Source organism: Stegostoma tigrinum, chromosome 26, assembly GCF_030684315.1.
Source record: "Stegostoma tigrinum isolate sSteTig4 chromosome 26, sSteTig4.hap1, whole genome shotgun sequence".
In the NCBI taxonomy this organism is placed as follows: Eukaryota; Metazoa; Chordata; class Chondrichthyes; order Orectolobiformes; family Stegostomatidae; genus Stegostoma; species Stegostoma tigrinum.
Genome location: NC_081379.1, coordinates 15,069,035 through 15,088,090, shown reverse-complemented (window position 1 = coordinate 15,088,090; position 19,056 = coordinate 15,069,035). Strand labels below are relative to the sequence as shown.

The 19,056-nt window shown below is 41.7% G+C and overlaps 1 protein-coding gene across 5 annotated transcripts in view; it reads left to right on the top strand.

The window, feature by feature from the left end:
- Positions 1–294: 294 nt before the first annotated feature.
- LOC125464301 (probable E3 ubiquitin-protein ligase HECTD4) overlaps positions 295–19,056 on the top strand; it is a 284,911-nt gene continuing 266,149 nt past the window's right edge. For all 5 annotated transcript variants that reach the window (XM_059654988.1, XM_059654987.1, XM_059654990.1 and 2 more), the window contains exon 1: positions 295–843. In XM_059654988.1, coding sequence (XP_059510971.1) covers positions 673–843 — 171 coding nt within the window. In that variant the 5' untranslated portion in view covers positions 295–672. The remainder of the gene's footprint in view (positions 844–19,056) is intronic.

Genomic DNA, 19,056 nt, shown 5'->3' with positions numbered 1-19,056 from the left:
ATCTCTTATATGTGGCTCACCTGAAAATGTGCCCTTCCAGTAGACAGTTTCACTCCCTTTGGTGTGGTTTCTACGCTTCAGCGCTCGAAGAATTTTTTCCCCACTTGAAACCATGCCAATCATGAACTACGCCATCTGTCCTGTACAAATCCCGTCTGTAAGCATTCATGCAGTGGGTGAAGCCCGTGCTGGTGGAAGAGCCCGGCGAGGCAGTGCCACCCCCCCCCCCAGCCCCGGTGATGGATTGCCAGCTGTGCGCGCCGCCGTGCGTGACGCGGTGCATTTTGGGGACTGTCCCTTATCTGTCCAATATGGCGTCAGTGTGAGCGCTGACGGCCGCTGGTGTGAAAGCGGCGTCGCTCCGACTGTCACTGAGTGAGGGATCAAGACCCAGCCCAGTCCAAGCGGCCGCCAACAGCTCTCTCCTCCCCCCGGGTCTTTAGGCAGTATCTTCTCCGAGGAGCTGACTGTGTGTGAACTCCCCCCATTTGCCCCGCCCGGTCTCCTCCTCCTTTCACCCCTCCCTCTGGTTGCTGGGGTTTTCTTCCCTTTCTCTGCCCCTCTATTATGAACACTTCCCTGCTGAGGGGCTGAAGAGTGCGGTGGGTTGCAATGGCGGCGGCGTGAAGCGGCAGCGTGCTGTCCGTGTGTTGGCGCCGGCCCTCGGGAGCCATGGCGGCGGCGGCTGCAGTGGCGGCCGCAGCTGCGGCCGATTCGGCCCAGTGGCTCTCGGTGAAAGAGGAGACGCTTTTCCTACACGACGGGCTAATCAGAGTGACCGACCTGGTGGAGCTGCCAACTGAGATCGGGGTTTCAGCCGAGCCTGGGGAGAACGAACAGGAGGTGAGCCACTCCCGCACTCAAAGCTAACCCCTTGACCTGTAGTTATTGCTTGTCTGTCCGTTTGACGGGAACCACGACCCAGAGAAATACTGCAATTCTCTGAAAGACTGCTTGGCCCGAGGCACCAACCACTCCCGGACTTTGACGCAGTCTAACGACTGCGAGCAAAATGGAGACAGTTATTAAAATGAATAAAATGTTTATGTGGAGGAATACGAATGTCAGATCACCACACCTTGGTCTGAGCAACTAATTGAGGTCGGAACAAGTTACCGTTGAGCCACTGAGAAACGGGAGCCTTGTTGAGTGGCTTCGATGCGGTGACAGACCTCGGCCCCTTTATTCCCTTCAATCCCTTGGAGTGGCTGGGCTGCTTAAGAGCGACTCGTGCTGCTGACCCATTCTTCGTCCCAGGGTATAACCGGATAAAGCGACTAAGGGACAATACGCATTCCGTAAAAAATGAAAAACTGTGGGGTTTTCAGCAATATGGAACAGAGCGATCAGATCAGAGAGCCGCAAATAAGAAAAATAAAGCAAATGTTTTGATCGGTGAGGATCGATTTATGACAGTCTTATAACAGTTTACGGACCAGGGCTATTGCAACTGGTGGGTATCTTGAGAACTAAACACAAACCCCCGTCTCGAATATCGCTTTCTAATCGCGTTGATCATTTACTGCATTGACATTTTTTACGATTTTTCCAGATCATGATATTGCCCCTCCCATTAGCTTTTTTAAATGCTTTCTGTAGAGGTTACCTCATAACTGTGCAGTTGACCAGTGACCCCACAGCTGAACCTGAAATAACATGTAGCTAGATGGAGCGGAAGCCATAAAGCATTTATGAAACAGAATAGCTGACTCGGATTGGGGGTTTAATCTGCGAGTGTTATATAATCGGAAACTGACAAGATTGAGAAACATGTTTAAAATTTTTGCCTTTTTAAGAGTCGTTTTGAGGAAGTAAGAGATGGGTATAAAAATCGAATACCAGGTGTAGTGATCGATCTGCATGGTGACGTATGTCTTAGCACGAGCAGGATATAATTGCGATATAATATTCAGATAAAACTAAATTGTCACCGAGGTGAACTGTCGACCCTGTGAGATATTCAGGGTTGTGTTGTCAGATAACGAAGTACAGTGGGGAGTAAAAAGTGAAAATATTGGTATGAATCTTACCACAAAAACCAAAAACATGGAAAAGGACTGTTGCAAAGTAGTGGGAACAAAATGTAGAAAATGATGTATGAAAGGAATATTATCAAGGGAATTAAAATTAGCAAAATGGTAAGAGAACCAATAGGTTTGAATGCTGATTTGAAAAAAAGAATTATAGCTGGAAGATATGTCTCGTTAAAAGTACACGTGAATATGAATAAATGTTTATGCAATTAATGTTTTAATTTGGGACATTTGATTTAGAAAGTGTTTTCTTAAGTTCAGTGTATGAAAATAACATGTAAACTGTCAGTAACCAGTATATACTGAGAAATTGGTGAATTTAAACAACTTGCTGAAAAAGTTTTTGGTGCCATTTCTGTAGAATTATAGATCATAGTTGGTATTGTGTAACGCCAGTTTGCCCAAGTGTCCCAAGAGCTGAATTATTTCCTTTGTGCTCAGTTGGCAAATACATTATTGGTTTGGAATGAAGTTGTTCAGGTCAGAAGACTGTGTTCAATTTCAGTCTGTTAGTTATTTAGTTTTGCTTAGGTTGTTCTCATTTTTATCAACACTCAGCTTGGCAGGAGAAGGAGCAGAAGTAGGTTTATCTATTCAAATTAGCATGTATGTGTGACTTTGAGAACACAACCAAATAGGTATGTTGCCTTCCAATGTTGACTAAACTCACACTTACCAACTCAGTTGAAGGATGCCACTTACACGAGACATTGTTTTTCTTGTGGGAATCCACAGCCACATTACCTCATGGCTTGGCACTTCAGGTGAAGCAGTGAGACAAATTTAGAGGAGCAATGATAAATAATACCTGTATGGCACCTTTAATTTGAATCATCCCAAGCATTGTAAGTCTCAGGTATTTAATCAGATTGCCAATTGCTTGCATATACAGGTAGCTTTAAGGACCAGTAGAGGAGGAAAGACAGATGGAGGGGTACATTGGAGGGTATTCTGAAGCTAATTAGGCCTAGGCAATGTCATCAACATTCAGTAACAATACTTCAGGAAGTAGTGGGGGATGCATTCAGATAAAAGGACTAGAGTTGACTTGTGATTTTTAAAAGTCCATTCTGCAGAGACAAAGAAAATAGGAGCAGGAGTAAGCCATTCGGCAGTTTGAGCCAGCTCCATCATTTATGATAACGTCTGATAAATTATCCTTTTGATAAATGTTGACACAATTTAAAAAGTACAGACTAGAGTTTGCTCTGAGATAATAAAATGTGAGGCTGGATGAACACAGCAGGCCAAGCAGCATCTCAGGAGCACAAAAGCTGACGTTTCGGGCCTAGACCCTTCATCAGAGAGGGGGATGGGGGGAGGGAACTGGAATAAATAGGGAGAGAGGGGGAGGCGGACCGAAGATGGAGAGTAAAGAAGATAGGTGGAGAGGGTGTAGGTGGGGAGGTAGGGAGGGGATAGGTCAGTCCAGGGAAGACGGACAGGTCAAGGAGGTGGGATGAGGTTAGTAGCTAGCTGGGGGTGCGGCTTGGGGTGGGAGGAAGGGATGGGTGAGAGGAAGAACCGGTTAGGGAGGCAGAGACAGGTTGGACTGGTTTTGGGATGCAGTGGGTGGGGGGGAAGAGCTGGGCTGGTTGTGTGGTGCAGTGGGGGGAGGGGATGAACTGGGCTGGTTTAGGGATGCAGTGGGGGAAGGGGAGATTTTGAAACTGGTGAAGTCCACATTGATACCATATGGCTGCAGGGTTCCCAGGCGGAATATGAGTTGCTGTTCCTGCAACCTTCGGGTGGCATCATTGTGGCAGTGCAGGAGGCCCATGATGGACATGTCATCAAGAGAATGGGAGGGGGAGTGGAAATGGTTTGCGACTGGGAGGTGCAGTTGTTTGTTGCGAACTGAGCGGAGGTGTTCTGCAAAGCGGTCCCCAAGCCTCCGCTTGGTTTCCCCAATGTAGAGGAAGCCGCACCGGGTACAGTGGATGCAGTATACCACATTGGCAGATGTGCAGGTGAACCTCTGCTTAATGTGGAATGTCATCTTGGGGCCTGGGATGGGGGTGAGGGAGGAGGTGTGGGGACAAGTGTAGCATTTCCTGCGGTTGCAGGGGAAGGTGCCGGGTGTGGTGGGGTTGGAGGGCAGTGTGGAGCGAACAAGGGAGTCACGGAGAGAGTGGTCTCTCCGGAAAGCAGACAGGGGAGGGGATGGAAAAATGTCTTGGGTGGTGGGGTCGGATTGTAAATGGCGGAAGTGTCGGAGGATAATGTGTTGTATCCGGAGGTTGGTAGGTCGGAGGATAATGCGTCGTTTGCTCTGAGTTTATTTTAGACTTGTCTATCATTTTTTCTTTGTTCCTTGAGCTCACTTTTACAATAACTGTTCTGCATTTCTGTATCAGCGCACAAATGCTCTCCCACTCACTTTCATGAATTTTTTTCCTCACCTTTCTGTCATAAAGGAAGTGTTTTTTTTCAATTTTCATACAATCCCAATGCTGCCTTTTGCTGTCTGGTACCTTCCACAAACTTTTTTTCCTTTGTGAAAATGGAAAGCAAGTGCTGGCAAGTTATGGTGAGGTTGTCAGAAGAAAGGTATCTTGGCTTTGGAGCTATAAAAAAATTTTAATTTGAACAAATGATACTTAAATTGATTTTTACATTGGTTCTGCTGTATCCAATGTTCTGAATTTAGTTAAAGGAAAATTCAGAATTGTTGCCTTCACGCATTTCTTGGGGCTTGATTCTGGACCTTAGGATGAGTGAATTTTTTTGTTAATTATTTGCATAAAGCATGAGTCAAAAATTGTAAAATTCAGGAAAGCTGAATGTTAGTGCATTCCTTACTGGCAAATTACAGTGCCATTTTCACACCAAAATATAATCGCAGCTAAAATAAAATAAAGAGCTGGAGATCTGAAACAAAAACAAATTGCTGGAGAAAGGCAAAAGATCTGGCAGCATTTGCAGAAAGAAAGCAGAGTTAACATTTTGAACCTGGTGACTGTTCATCAAAATGAAGAGTCACTAGACTCAAAATGTTAACTCTGCTTTTGTCCCACGGATGCTGCCAGACTTGCTGAGTTTCTCGAGCAATTTCTGTTTTGTTAGAGTCATGCCAGGATTGACTTGTTTGTTATTATGAGCATTGTAACAACTGTCACGGGATTATAATTTAAAATTGAGCATCTCTTAATAGCTACATAATTAGAGTATATTGGTTTAGAGATGGTATTGCTTTGCTTTGGAGTGCGATATTCGAGTGTATATTGTTACCTGAATAAGATTTCCCAGCCTGTTATCTGAGTGAGATTTTCCAGAACTGGACATTTGGCAGTCAATAACAAAAAGTCATATAATTCTTGAAGATTAAAAAAACAGCTTCATAGGAGCATGATAAATCAAGTTACTTAGCCAGATGATGGAGTATTTGGTCAAATGACCAAAAGTTGGATTGAAGTGGGAGCTTTTTAAGGAATGTATAAGGAGAAAAGTCAAGTAGAGAGGCGAAAAGAGAGAATCCTAGAGCTTGCCGCCTGGCAACTGAGAAGTAGAGTGTAAAATAGACAGGCATACCGAGTAAATTAGCTTCTGAAATATTGCCTGTACTCCAAGAGAAAACAAAGATGATGATAAATTCAAGAAAAGGCTCTCCTGTCCAGGTTTGAAGTATCAGAGCCAAAGGAGTGGAAAAACAACATCCTTTGTTCAGTGGAGTAGTGAATAAGAGTGGGGTACTGGACCAGAAAGGAACTGCTACACCAATTGTAAGTTCTGTCACTTTGATATTGTTGCTCCTTGTTTTCCAGTGACATGTTCCCTCCTGCTATTGTTGCTTCTCCAGAGTCACAAGCTATAATTGTTGTACAGCAAAGATGGGGGCGGTAGAGAACTTTCTTAGTTGTAACATTACCCACTTCGCATGTTTTCTGTGTTCTGGTTTTGTTTGAAACGTTATTGCATAAGCCATATGTTGTCAAACAGTTGCGTTACTTTGCAAAATAAGCTTTTATTCTAATATTAGTTCATGTTTAACATGCTATTTTGATCTGACTGATTATTACCTTCAGATCAGGTGACCTGTTATAATTTACTGAGACTTTTCACTTGATATTTGTTATCGTGCTTATCTGAAGGAAATGCTGAAAATGTTGAAACACAGTGACCAAAGGTACTGTTATGTGACTGTATCACGTAATAAAGGAGTTAATGAGAATTGGTATGGAACCCTGAAAAACTCCAGGACTTTGATCCCAGTGGTGGAGGAATTAAAACTAGAGATGCACAAGAAGTCATAATTTTATCTGAATTATATCTTCTATCTGAATATAGTGGGTCTAGAGAAGATCACAGTGACAAACAGCTCACTGGAGGAGGTGGTTCTAGAAACATTCCCATTCTTAATGGAAGATCCCAACCCATCAGTGCAAAAGATGAGGCAAAAGCATTTGCAGCATTCTTCAGCCAGAAGTGCCAAGTGGATGATCCATTTCAGCCTGATGATGTGCAATCATCTGTGAACAATGTTCAGCACCAATCATGACTCCTCTAATATTAAAGCAGTCCATATTCGAGTGCAAGAAGATCTGGACAATACCCAAGCTTGGGATGACAAGTGGCCACACAATTTACATGTTTACAAATGCTAGGTATTCTAAATACTGCCCTTTGTCATTCAGCGGCGTTACCATCACTGAATCCCTCACGATCAACATCCTGAGTGTTGCTGTTGACCTGAAACTGAACTGGGCTTGCCACATAAACACAGTGGCTACAAGAGCAGGTCAGGAACTAGGAATACTGTGGCGAGTAACTCACCACCTGATACCCCAAAGCCTGATCACTATCTGTGAGGCACAAGTCAAGATTTTGACAGAATACCCACCCACTTGCCTGGATGGGTACAGCTCCAACAATACTCAGGAAGCTTGATACCGTCGAGGACAAAGCAGCTAGCATGACTCGTGCCATGTCCACAAGCATACACTCCCTCCACCAGTGACTCTGAACAGCAGTATGTGCTATCTACAAGATGCTCTGCAGAAAATCACCAAAGATCCTTAGACAGCCCCTTCCAAACCTATAGCCACCTCCGTCTAGAGGGACAAGGGCAACACATATGTTGGAACACCACCTTCAAGTTCCCCTTCAAGTCACTCACCATGCAATATATTGCTATTCCTTCACTGTTAATGAGTTAAAATCCTGGAATGCCAATCTTGGACATTGAGAGTCAACCTAACGCATGTGAATTGCAGCAATTCAAGAGGACAGCTCACTGCCATCTTCTTGGACATTTGGGGATGGGCTGTGAATGCTAGCCAGCAAGTAGCGCCCACATCTCATGAGTGAATAAATTTTTAGAAAATGAATGGACAAGTCTGAGGAGGGATTTGGAAACAAGGAAAATAAGTTTAATGACAAGGTTTTTTTTTCCTTTGCTGGTTTTAGACACCAGCAATAGAATTTTTGATTTTAAAAACAGCTGTAGATGCTGGAAATCAGAAACAAAAACAAAGTATTTGGAAAATTCAGCAGGTTTGGCAACATCTGTGAAGAGAAATCAGTGAACTGAAGGAGGGCCCCTGGACCCGAACCATTAACTGTGACTTCTCTCTACAGATGGTGCTGAAATCACAGTTAATGGTTCGGGTCCAGTGACCCTTCAGTTAACTGATTTCTCTCCACAGATGCTGTCAGATCCACTGAGCTTTTCCATCAGTTTCAATTGTTTGCACCACAAATGGCAAATATAAGTCATCAGCTAGGAATGCTTTGTAAGTCAAGAGATAACTGACATGAATGAAGAGGCTCAACAGTAGATGAACTGTGAAAGGTCGTCATGAAGGTGGAAATAGGCAGTCTTGGTTAGTGATAGTATGAATTAAAGACTAAAACTTGATTGCATGGTCAAATATCTCAACGTTGTGGTCATATTAATCTCAGACCATCACCAGCGTGAGGAACAGACTTTTAGCAGTTAACAAATGGAGTTTAGATCATGGGCCATAAACAATGACTTCAGTCTTCCTACTGTTTATTTGAACGTTTTCACTCGTCCAGTAATGAAATTTGGATTAGTTGCCTGATCATACAGCAAAAGTGGAGGAGTTACGAGGGTGGTGGTGAGATGGAACTGGACGTTGTATGTGTGAAAACCAGTGTTGTACTGGAGGATGTTAAGGGGCATCATGAGAAACAGGAGGGAGCACTGATCAAGTTCTTTGAAATGACAGAGTTAACAGGGAGATGGGAAGTAGGTGGTGAAGCCTATCCTATCTGGCCAGATGGTGATGGAGAAGCATTGTAAAAGGAGGAATGGTTTGGTCAGCTGTGACAGAAAGACTGCAGATAGGTTGAAGAGGGAAAATTTATCTTTGTCACAGACATAGGATGTCATTGTACCATGTAAGACGGTTCAATTCTGTGGAGTACAAACTTGTTTGGAATGATTCAAGCATATTTCTCGAAGATGGAAACTTAGTTTTGGAATTGACACCAGGCTCAATGACTGTAGAGGAAAGGGAGATTAGAGATGGGATAACCTTTCATAAGGTCAAGTCAATTTCCCCTCCCCCCCACTGCATCCCAAAACCAGCCCAGCCTGTGTCTGCTTCCCTAACCTGTTCTTCCTCTCACCCATCCCTTCCTCCCACCTCAAGCTGCACCTCCATTTCCTACCTACCACCTCATCCTGCCTCTTTGATCTGTCCATCTTCCCTACTGACTTATCCCCTCCCTGCCTCCTCACCTATACTCTCCACTCCACCTATCTTGTTTTCTCTCCATCTTCGGTCTGCCTCCCCCTCTCTCCCTATTTATGCCCGTTCCCTCTCCCCATCCCCCCCTCTTGTGAAGGGTCTAGGCCCGAAAACGTCAGCTTTTGTGTTCCTGGGATGCTGCTTGGCCTGCTGTGTTCATCCAGCTCCACACTTTGTTATCTTGGATTCTCCAGCATCTGCAGTTTTCATTATCACTGATTATAATGTGCAGTTGTGTTTTATTTCCTTATGGAATTTGGGTTCCCCCACTTTTTCAAGTAAGAACTTCCATATTCGTGGAAAAATAATTCTCTTTTCTGCTGAGAATCTTTTTGTGCATGATATTAAATCCATGACTACTGTTTATTTGTCCACTTGCTGGAAGAAGGAGTCTGTATCATCTATTCTGTCAAAGCCTTTCATTATCTTTAAATCTCCATTCAGTTGCTTCTAAACATGTTTGCTCTCGGGACAAGAGTCCTAACTTTTCCCGCCTCTCCTAAATTGAGTTCTTTGTCTCCAGTAACCTCCTGATTAAATCCTGCCTTTTATTCACACCTTTACATTTTTCTTGAAATGTGGAGCCTAGAACTACCCATAATATTGCAGCTGATACCGATCCATTGAATTTGAAAGTTCTAGCATGATTGGTTTGTTTTCATATTCTGTTCCTCTATAAACTTAGTAATGCCATATGCTTTTTCTATGTTTTTGTGTCAAATACCTAATCATAATCCTGTTCCTTGAGATCATGATCAAAGGTTTTACAGCTTCTTTAGGAGATTCGTTATTAATAGAGCATTGCTGTGGGGTGTAGTCGTGCACCCATTTTCATATGGGAAAAGGAAGTAATTGACTTTGTGAAGTTCTGTTTTGTGTTACTGTTCTAATGTGTGTGGCATTCATCCAGTGGGTCATCAGATGAATAAGGAACAGTTGTTAAGTGGTGGGGAGGGAAGAGAAAACTGTTGTTTGAATGCATACACTTCATGTACAAGTTGAATCTCAAAAAACGAAACCACCTATCTACTTGTCACGTGTCAAGCTCTGGGCTATCTGCACTATTTCTCGTGTGCCGTGGCTGCATCATATACCACATGTAGTTTATCATCTAGCCAAGGCTGATTCAACTGCACCCTGAACACCTATGACCCCTGCCACGTATTTAGACGAAGGCCGCAGATGCATGAGAACTACAGTTTCTTCTCCAAGTTGCACACCTTTCTGACTTTGGAAATAAGTAACCATTTCTTCCTGGTTGCTGGGTCACGATATTGGAAGTCCCCACCTGATGGCACATTGGATGCTTACACATTAAGATCATGAGACCATGTCATAAGTAAGAGGAATAGGACTAGGCAGTTTGGCCTATTTCAGCCTGCTTCAACGTTCATTGTGCTCTTGGCTGATCCAGCACTCTTCATGTCTACTCAGGACTACAACAGTTCAACAAAGCATAAATCACCACCTTATTGAAGGCAGTTGAGATAAAGGCACAACAGTGCCTTTTTTTTTAAGCCTCAAGAGGCTCAGGAAATTTGACATGTCCATTAGGTCCCTCACCAATTTCTACAGATGCCCTGTTGAAAGATTACTGTCTGGAAGCATAATGGCCTGGTATTCTGCCCAGGATTGTAAGAGGGTGGTGTACACAACCCAGACTTTCACAGAAGCCAGCATTCCTTCCACGGTCACCATTTTACACAGCTCGCTGCTGCGGGAAGGCTGTCAACATCACACCCTGGCAATGGACCCTGAATACTTTTGTCTAAGTCTTTTTCGTCTGTACATCCATGCTAAATATGGACTGCCTATATGGCTCATAAACAAAGCTTTTCACTGTACTTCAGGACACATGACAATAAATCAATCAACCAATGAATGCTGGCATTTACTTAATGCCTGCATACCATGAATGAATTGGGAAGTAAAAATATTGCAGTGATTATCTCTACTTCTGTTCAAGGGCATCTTTGAGTGATGGAAGATTTCCATGCATGTCAGCCTGCTGAGAGATTTAGCCTTTCCTTCATCAAAAATGGTAGGTAGCTCTTAAGGGTGCCCTAGTTAGCCATCATTTACATGGTTTAAAAGTTAGCTACATTAAAATGTAAAATAAGCACCATGAGATTGCCCCATCAGTACAATTGTAAAAGTACTAATGTGTTAGATTTTAATTGACTGTAGTATAATGCAAAGGCTGAACTTGCATGAGTGCCTTATGTTGTGTGAAATGCGATACATGTTATCATACATTGTATAACTCCTCAAATGTATTTAGTGGATATTCATTGAGTGATTGAGCCACAAAAATGAAGATTCCAGGTTTGACCATTTGGTCTGTACTAAGTGAACACCAGTGGAACATTGGTAAAGATGTGACAGTTGCATGCTTAAGGATGTAAAAGCAAATAGGATTTTTCTTTCATTTTTGTCATCAGTTATCCTGACACACTTTTGGATTCTAAACTGGGATTGGAGTCAGCTGTGATGACCTCTGGTCAAGTCTTTGTGTGTTTATGGTCTAAAATATGAATAATTTCCATTTGGGTGAGATACTGCCCAGTGTTCAATTTATTTAAGAGGGAATTAAATGGCAAAGAGCAAATTGTATTGAGCTGCCTTTTTGGTTTGATGTGATATTAATATGTTTCGTGATGGGCTGTATATATTATTTGTGTATTTTGAAATTTCTGCAGTTCCAGAGATTTATTCCAATAAATTTGGAACTTAAATTTGTTGCAAAGTTGGGTAGAGTACTTGTGGATTGGGAGGCAGGAAGTTAGAACTTGGTGTTTGGAAAGTGTTAGGGGGGAGCATTGTGTGGTCCATTTAAAAGAACGTGTGCTTTTTCTGCGCTTAGAAATTTAAAATGGAAGCTGGTGAGAACAGCTTGAGCTTGTAAGTACACAGCACCCGAATTGAAACATTTGTATGGAAAGGCCATACAGTTAACATGCCAAGCAAGTTTTTTTTTTACTAAGATAACAGGCGTTTGAATATAGTCAATCAATTTGAATGAGGTACTTGGATGTCAAAAACCTATTAAATTTAAGTGGGATTGTTTTGTCAACATAGGACCAATCCTATTGTAAGAAATATTGATATGTCATCAAAGGCATAAAAAGAAGGGAGATGTTGGACAAAGACCCTAGAGCTCGGTGCCCTCCGCCAGAGCTAACGGCCCTCTTCTCTGAAGGGAGAGTTACTGGCACTCATAGCCTTCTCTATGTCTTAGAGAAAACGCCATCTAAATAACAACGGTACCAGCGGCACAGCTAGTTAATATTTCTCATAGAAGAATCGACGCAGAAGCACAGAACATTACAGAAGACATGTAACCTGGCTGTAATTTTGAAAGACTAAATTTTTTTTACTTATATAAGTGAGACTTGTGTTTATTGGAACAGCATACCATTAGAATCTTGATTTATTTGTAAATAGTTAGTAGTTAGAAGGGATTTATCTGGTTTGTTAATAGTTGAGTTAATTTGTTCACAGAGTTAGATAATTCGTTGGTTGTTGCTTTTAAAATGAGTGTCAGGGATTTATTTTAACAACTAAATGTTGCTGAAAAGCAGGTTACACCACTTTGCACTCCTTTTACAGATTATGGGGCAAGATGCTCCTCCTGAGTGTTTCAGTTTTAACTCGTCGCGGGGGCTGGTCAACACATGCTTTATAACAGATTAACCCCCACAAGGGTCTACTGTAACTTTAAGACTAGTGATCCTATTTTTGTCCTTTTTCTGGATGTAGACAGTTGTTATTAGTTCTACCAGACTTTGACTTAAGAGTCAGAGATAGTAGAACTTGAGTCAAAGCTTTTGCTACAACAATGGACTTTAAGGGCTTTAGAGAGGAGAAAGGAGAAAATATGAGGGGCAGTTTTTCTTAAACCGTGGTTGGTGTGTGGAATGAACTTCCAGAGAAAGTGATGGATGCAAGTACAGCTACAACATTTATAGGTACCTGAATAAAAAGTGCTTGGAGGGATACCGGCCAAGCACAGGCAGGTGAGACTAGTTTGGTTCCACAAGCTTTTAGAGCCTAGCCCCTTTGTCAGCTTGTGATTTCGGACTAAACCTGGTGACGTATGACTTCTGATTTTGTCCAGTCTAGTCCAAGACCAGCACTTGCATATCATAGTATGGTTTGGGATTGTTGTCAGCCTGGACAAAATGGTCTGTTTCCGTACTCTGTGATGGTGCGATGCATTGTGACTCAAAATGTTTTCAGCGGTTAGTTTGTAATGTTTAATGGCCATGTGCCCTATGACTAGATGATAATGCAGATTTGTTGATCATTAGTGCACTAATCTTACATTTGGAAAATGGGTTAGAATGATAGATGAAATATACATGCATTTCATCTGCCTTAAATGTCTAACTGACTTCACAATGGCTTCTGAGAAAGCATGGTGCGTCAGGTGGTTTTTGTGCTTCTCTAATCAGCCAGTAGTTGCATTTATAGAACATGTCTGTTTTCTTGACCTATGTTTGTCATTGTATTATATGATACCCTTCAGAGCTATTGGACCTTATCCAAGCTTTGGCCTTGCATGCACTTGATTGAGTGAGCTTGTATTCTGACATTAGAAGCTACGTTTGTGAAGTTAACATTGCACCTACATACCATTGAGCAGAATGTCATTAGACAGTATTTAATACAGCCTTATTATGCAGGGTTTCATTTAACTTCTTGCTTTTGGAAATGGGCATACCTGAAAATTCTCTTCCTGTGGCTGTCCCAAGAGCCCACTCGACTCCAGAAAATCACATCCTTGGCCTTGTATTGGTTTAATTAGCCACTTTTAGTTCTGGACAGATGTGAACTAAATTTATATTGCCTAAATTGATATCACTATTAATTTTGGGTCTTGCAATATTGCTCCCACTTGGCTACCTCCTTCATCAGTGGCACTGTTTCTGCCTACCTTACAGCTTCAACAAAATCCTCCTCCTTTTGAATGCTGAATAGGAGGTAAATGATATGTCATTGCTATCAACTGCATTTCTCCCAAGACTTGGGAGGTAATTCTGATTATGGAGTGCATTTGTACCTTAAATGGAGCACAGCAGGCCAGGCAGCATCAGAGGGGCAGGAAAGCAGACATTTCTGGTTGGGACCATTCTACATATTTCTGAAGAAGGGTCCTAACCCGAAAAGTCGGCTTTCATGCTCCTGTGATGCTGCCTGGCCTGCTATGTTCCTCCAGCTCCACACTGTTATCTCTGACTGCAACATTGGTAGTTCTTACTATCTCTTTGTACCTTCAGCGTCTGGTTCCAGCTATCTTCCCGCCTCGTTGACCTAAAAAGGGAGTATGCTGTTTGCCTTTACAGCCATTCAATGAGATCATGACTGTTTTGTGACTTGATTTCACAGGATTGCCTTTGGCTCATATCCCTTGACACGATGTGCTTGTCTTGTTATTCCAAAACAACTGAAGAGTTGGATACCTTGTTCAAAACGATCAGTAATTGTTGGATCCAGAGAGAAGTTCTGCTTTCTATGATGTATGATTGTATGGATTCTGTCAGTGTTTGAACTGTAAATTTATGATGTCCCAATAAGTACACTTGTGCAGTTACTTCCACTTTAATTAGTAATTCGATCTTTCTACCTAATTCCCTGATCATCATTTTTCCTTGATCAGTCCTGATGAAGGGTGTAAACCTGAAACTCTGACTTTCCTGCTCCTCTGATGTTCCCTGACCTGTGTTCCTCCAGCTTCACACTGTATTGACTCTGACTCCAGCATCTGCAGTTCCTGTTATCTTCATACACACGCACCCTCCTCCTCTTTCCGATCTTCTCCATAACTGTCTCTTTGCCACTCTTTTCAATTTTTACCAGCTTCCATTTACCACCAGCTTCCCATGATCCCCATTCACCAGCATCCCTGTAAATCCTCCCTTTTGACCCTTGGCCAACAGCTGGCCCAAGGTAGCCAGACGCTCGAATGCTCTTCCTACTGTTGTCGTGGTCGGCCACAAAGTTTGTTTAACTACAGATTCTCATAAAGCCCCTTGCATTGGATTTGTTAGCCTCTTATAGGTCTGGTCAAATGCTAGCAAATAAGACAATATAAACCAAGTTTGTTACTGTGTTATTTTGGGGTCTTGAACTGGTTGCTCCTAATTAGTGCGCTCATTCTTCAATAGCATTGCTTCAACCTTCCTTACACATTCAGCCAAATCCTCCTCTCTCTTCTGAATGCTGTATATGAGACATCGTTACCATTGACTCAAGTGCCCAGTCGTGGTAGATAATTCTGATGTAGAGTGGATTTGTACCTTAAGCACCTGATTCCAGGTTTCTTCCCACAAGGTTGTGACTTTGATTTCCTTGACCTGACCGCCAAAGTATATATCTGTTTACTGACTGAGAGCATAATGTTGCTGATCGAACTGTGCTTTGGTATCATTCAAGTATTTTTGTAGTGGTGGCAAGGAATAATTGAACTGGTTTATGTATTGTTCAATCTCATTTCTCGTGCCTTCCTTGGCATTAAGATGAAATGTTTCTCATTTTGTGCATTTCTACCTACCTCACCCCCAATGATTGGTTCTCCAACTGGTATCAGCAATGCCATGTCAGAAAGTCAGCTGGGATACGATGATACAGAACCTTCAGGTTTTCCTGTTGTTGGCATTCCATTTGATTTGACTTATTGTCATGTATATGTTAAAACAGTGAAAAGCTTTGTTTGCGAGCGGTACATGCAGTTCATTGTAAGCAAGGACATACTCCATCCAAGTCTTTTTCACTCTATGATGTGTAAGGCACACAGATTATACTGTGCAGAATGTGCAGTAGGCAATATCAACAGTAACAGTCCATTCATCAGTCTAATAATGGCATGGAAGAAGTTGTTCTTGAACCTGTTGGTGTGTGTGTGTGTGTGTTCAACCTTCTGCTTTTATAGTGCAATTGGCAGTGGTTTAAATTTGTATTTTGCTGCTTTTGGCTCAAAGATTGGATGAAGGCATAACATTACAGGGTTACCAGTGCTACATCCTTGGTTTGGTCCCTGTCACGTCTTTACTGCATATGAAAGTATACTGTGGCTAACAATATACACTTATCTAATGATCTTTTGTGCTGTATTTTACAGATCTCTCCAGATAGGGTGGAAACGGTGAGCACTCACTGATCTAGTATCATTCCTCCTTGTACAAAACATTCAGAATTAGATGAATATGTGGGCATGCATACACGCACATCCCCTGAGTTAACAACTGGTTGTGTTGGCTGCCACTTTCCTTGTGAGACTGGTAAACTGCTCGTTCAAGTTTTGAGCTGTACCTCAGTCGCCTGCTCTTAAATTTAAATGGGCCATCTTGATGTGGTACTCTACCTGCTCCAGAATTTGCTAATTGTTTGTTTAATCTGGCTAAAATTACTGTATAGTCATATTCAATAATATTGGTGCTGACTTATTTATACACTCTCTCTTCCTTTTATTTGCAAAATCCATTTTCCAGTTCCTTCTGTTGGACAGAACAAAGTTTCTTCAGGAATAATAGTGGTGGGCAGAATTGTTTGGATGCTTCAGTTGTGCTAGGGTGAAGTAGAAGTCCTCTTATTATTTACCTTATTTATCCAGACTGTGGAACATGACTTCAGAGGTTGTCTTCCCGTTGACATTTTTCATCTCGCTACAGGTTAGGTGCTGGTGCTATTGCATTCATTACGCATGATCTTGACCTGATTTGAGTACCATTTATGCCACGTGGATGCAGCAACTTCAAGGCTAGGAGTTAGTATTTGTAGGGTCATTTGATGCATGCATAGTTACACAATCATTTGCATTCCTTTGTACATTTACTCTATTCCTGCTTGGAATAGATTTCTTGGTAGGTGCTTATAAGATCAAACTTGTTACACTTGGAAATTACAGCAAGCTTTCCTTCAGAAAGGCCAAATGTCTAACCATATCGGCAAAACTCATTGTTTTCTCAGTATCTAGTTGTTACTAGGTCCTGAGCTGTTTCATTGTATTTTGAATCCTTACACAGTTGTACCGGGGATAATGATCTACTGGTGAACTTGAGAAACTGCAGTTGCTAAAACTGGTTAACTGTGATGCCAGGTTCATGTTTTATGTTGCATGTGACTGCCCTTAGTCCCATCTTGCTAAGTACACTATCTGCATTCTATTCCCTACCTTTTTGTCTCCAGTCACCAAGTTGATTTCTTAACTCAGTCGATAATTTCTCCTCAATTCCGTGATCTTCAATGTTAGCGAACAACGTCTAAACCAGGACTATATATGGACTTTGGAAAAAATAGCACTTATAAATATTCCCCTCTCCACTACCTTAATCACCTCTTCAACAAATTAATCAAAATTATCAAAACATGACTTAGAATTCACTGATATACAGACCTCTTAAGAACATAAATTGGAATTGAAGTTTGTTAAACCCTTTTGGGCCTTTCCATCATACAGTAAAGTCATGGCTGATCGTGTCCTTAATTCCATTTTCCAGTCTGACCCTTTTGACTCCCTTGTAGATCAAATTCTGTCTAACCTTTCCTTGAATATACTTAGTGACCTAGTCTCCAGCACACTTTAGTGAATTCCAAAGATTAAGATAATTTCTTGTCTTCTTCTGAGATAGGATGTCTCTAATTTTGAAATGATATGTCCCAACTCTCGATTTCCCCCATGAGTAGAAACATCCTTCCAACATCTACCCTGTTAAGCCCCCTCAATCTTAGCAAGTACCTAAGGCTATAAAGTGCTTTGAGGTGTCCTGAAAATGATGTCTTGGCCATGAAAAGTGTTTTATAGTTGCATTTAAAAATACAAACAATGCTTCTTCATGTTTTGAAGAGTTTCAAAGGGATGATCTGGAACAAGAGATATTTTGTTCTTCAAACTTTTTCCACTGTTCGCTCAGATCTTGACTGATCTGTACCTCCACTATCTTTTGATCTCTATTCCTGGGTATTGTTGCCTAACAAAATGCTATCAGTTTTAGTCTTCAATTGACAATCTTCAATCCATAATCTTGTGGGGGGCGTTGTGAACTTCTGATGTCCTTTTTTTTGGGTCTGGACAATGTGCATTCTGGTCAGAATCCTGAATGACTAGCTTTTATTTGTCAACAACTGTGGAGAAAGCAAGATTACCGTGTCAGGTCAAGACCTTTGTCAGCACTATCAGACTTAAGGTTGTATCCTTGGGGATAGTTTGAGCAGTTTAGGAACGCTGATCTACAGTTGGGAAAAATCAAATGATAAAATGAAGTCATCAAGCTTTAGGCAAGTGTTAAATGACTGGGTGACTTGGTTTTGAATTTAATCCAAGGGAAAAGACCCATTTAGAGAGTGTTAAATGAGACGAGATCAATAAAAGGCAGCGAGAAACCAATATTTTTAAATTGACAAAATTTGAACAAAATGCTTATATCGTCATATGGTATTCTGCTATCTTGAGGACTTTCGAATTACAGGGAGCATATGTGTTGTTCCTGGCACCTTGTGGCTAATGACAAAATTCTTTCCTGACCATAATAGGTGTGGTTTGAGTGTCACTGAGAGAAATTGAGGGAATAAACTGGTCCTCAGTTTGACATGATTTGAAAGATGGCACTTCGAGTAGAGCAAGTTTCTGAGTACCTCACTGAATTGTTCACCTAGATGATCTTAAGTGGGATCTAAATACTATATCCATTGAGTTAAACCTGTCACTGAAATGTTCGGGAACAGTAAAAGCTTGGTGAGCTTTTCAGTTGAGATGGACTAAGGGCTGGGTGAGAGTGAGCAAGACATCCATGTGGTAATTGTGATGTAGAAATTATGTACCTTGCTCCCAGGTCTCTGCCAGCAGTTGGCTGAGAGAAGTTTTGTTGAAAATTGATGTTCATACTTTTCAGCCTCAAGTACACTTCATCAGTAATGCATACGTGCATGAGGTCCACTGCAACAATGTGCCATGTCTCTTCAAATAACTCTTCCCAAAGTGGAAAGCACTGGGATTGTATCCAACTGCAGCATTAGGACAACAAGGAATGGCAACCATTGCAATTTTTATAATTTTACAATTTTATAAATCCAACTTAATTTCTATTAAATTATTATTACCTTTTAGTATTAGTTGAAATCTTCTATAGAGATTCAACTGTGCAGAACAACATTGAATGCGTTGAACTTTGAGTTTATTCTCTATGCCTTGCACCTTGTTGCATTGCAGTTGGTATTTTGATGATTTTGTTCTGAATACCTGTTATTAACATTTCCTTAATTTTTCCTGCTACTATGTAGACTTGAGTTGAGTGAGCAGTACCAGCTTT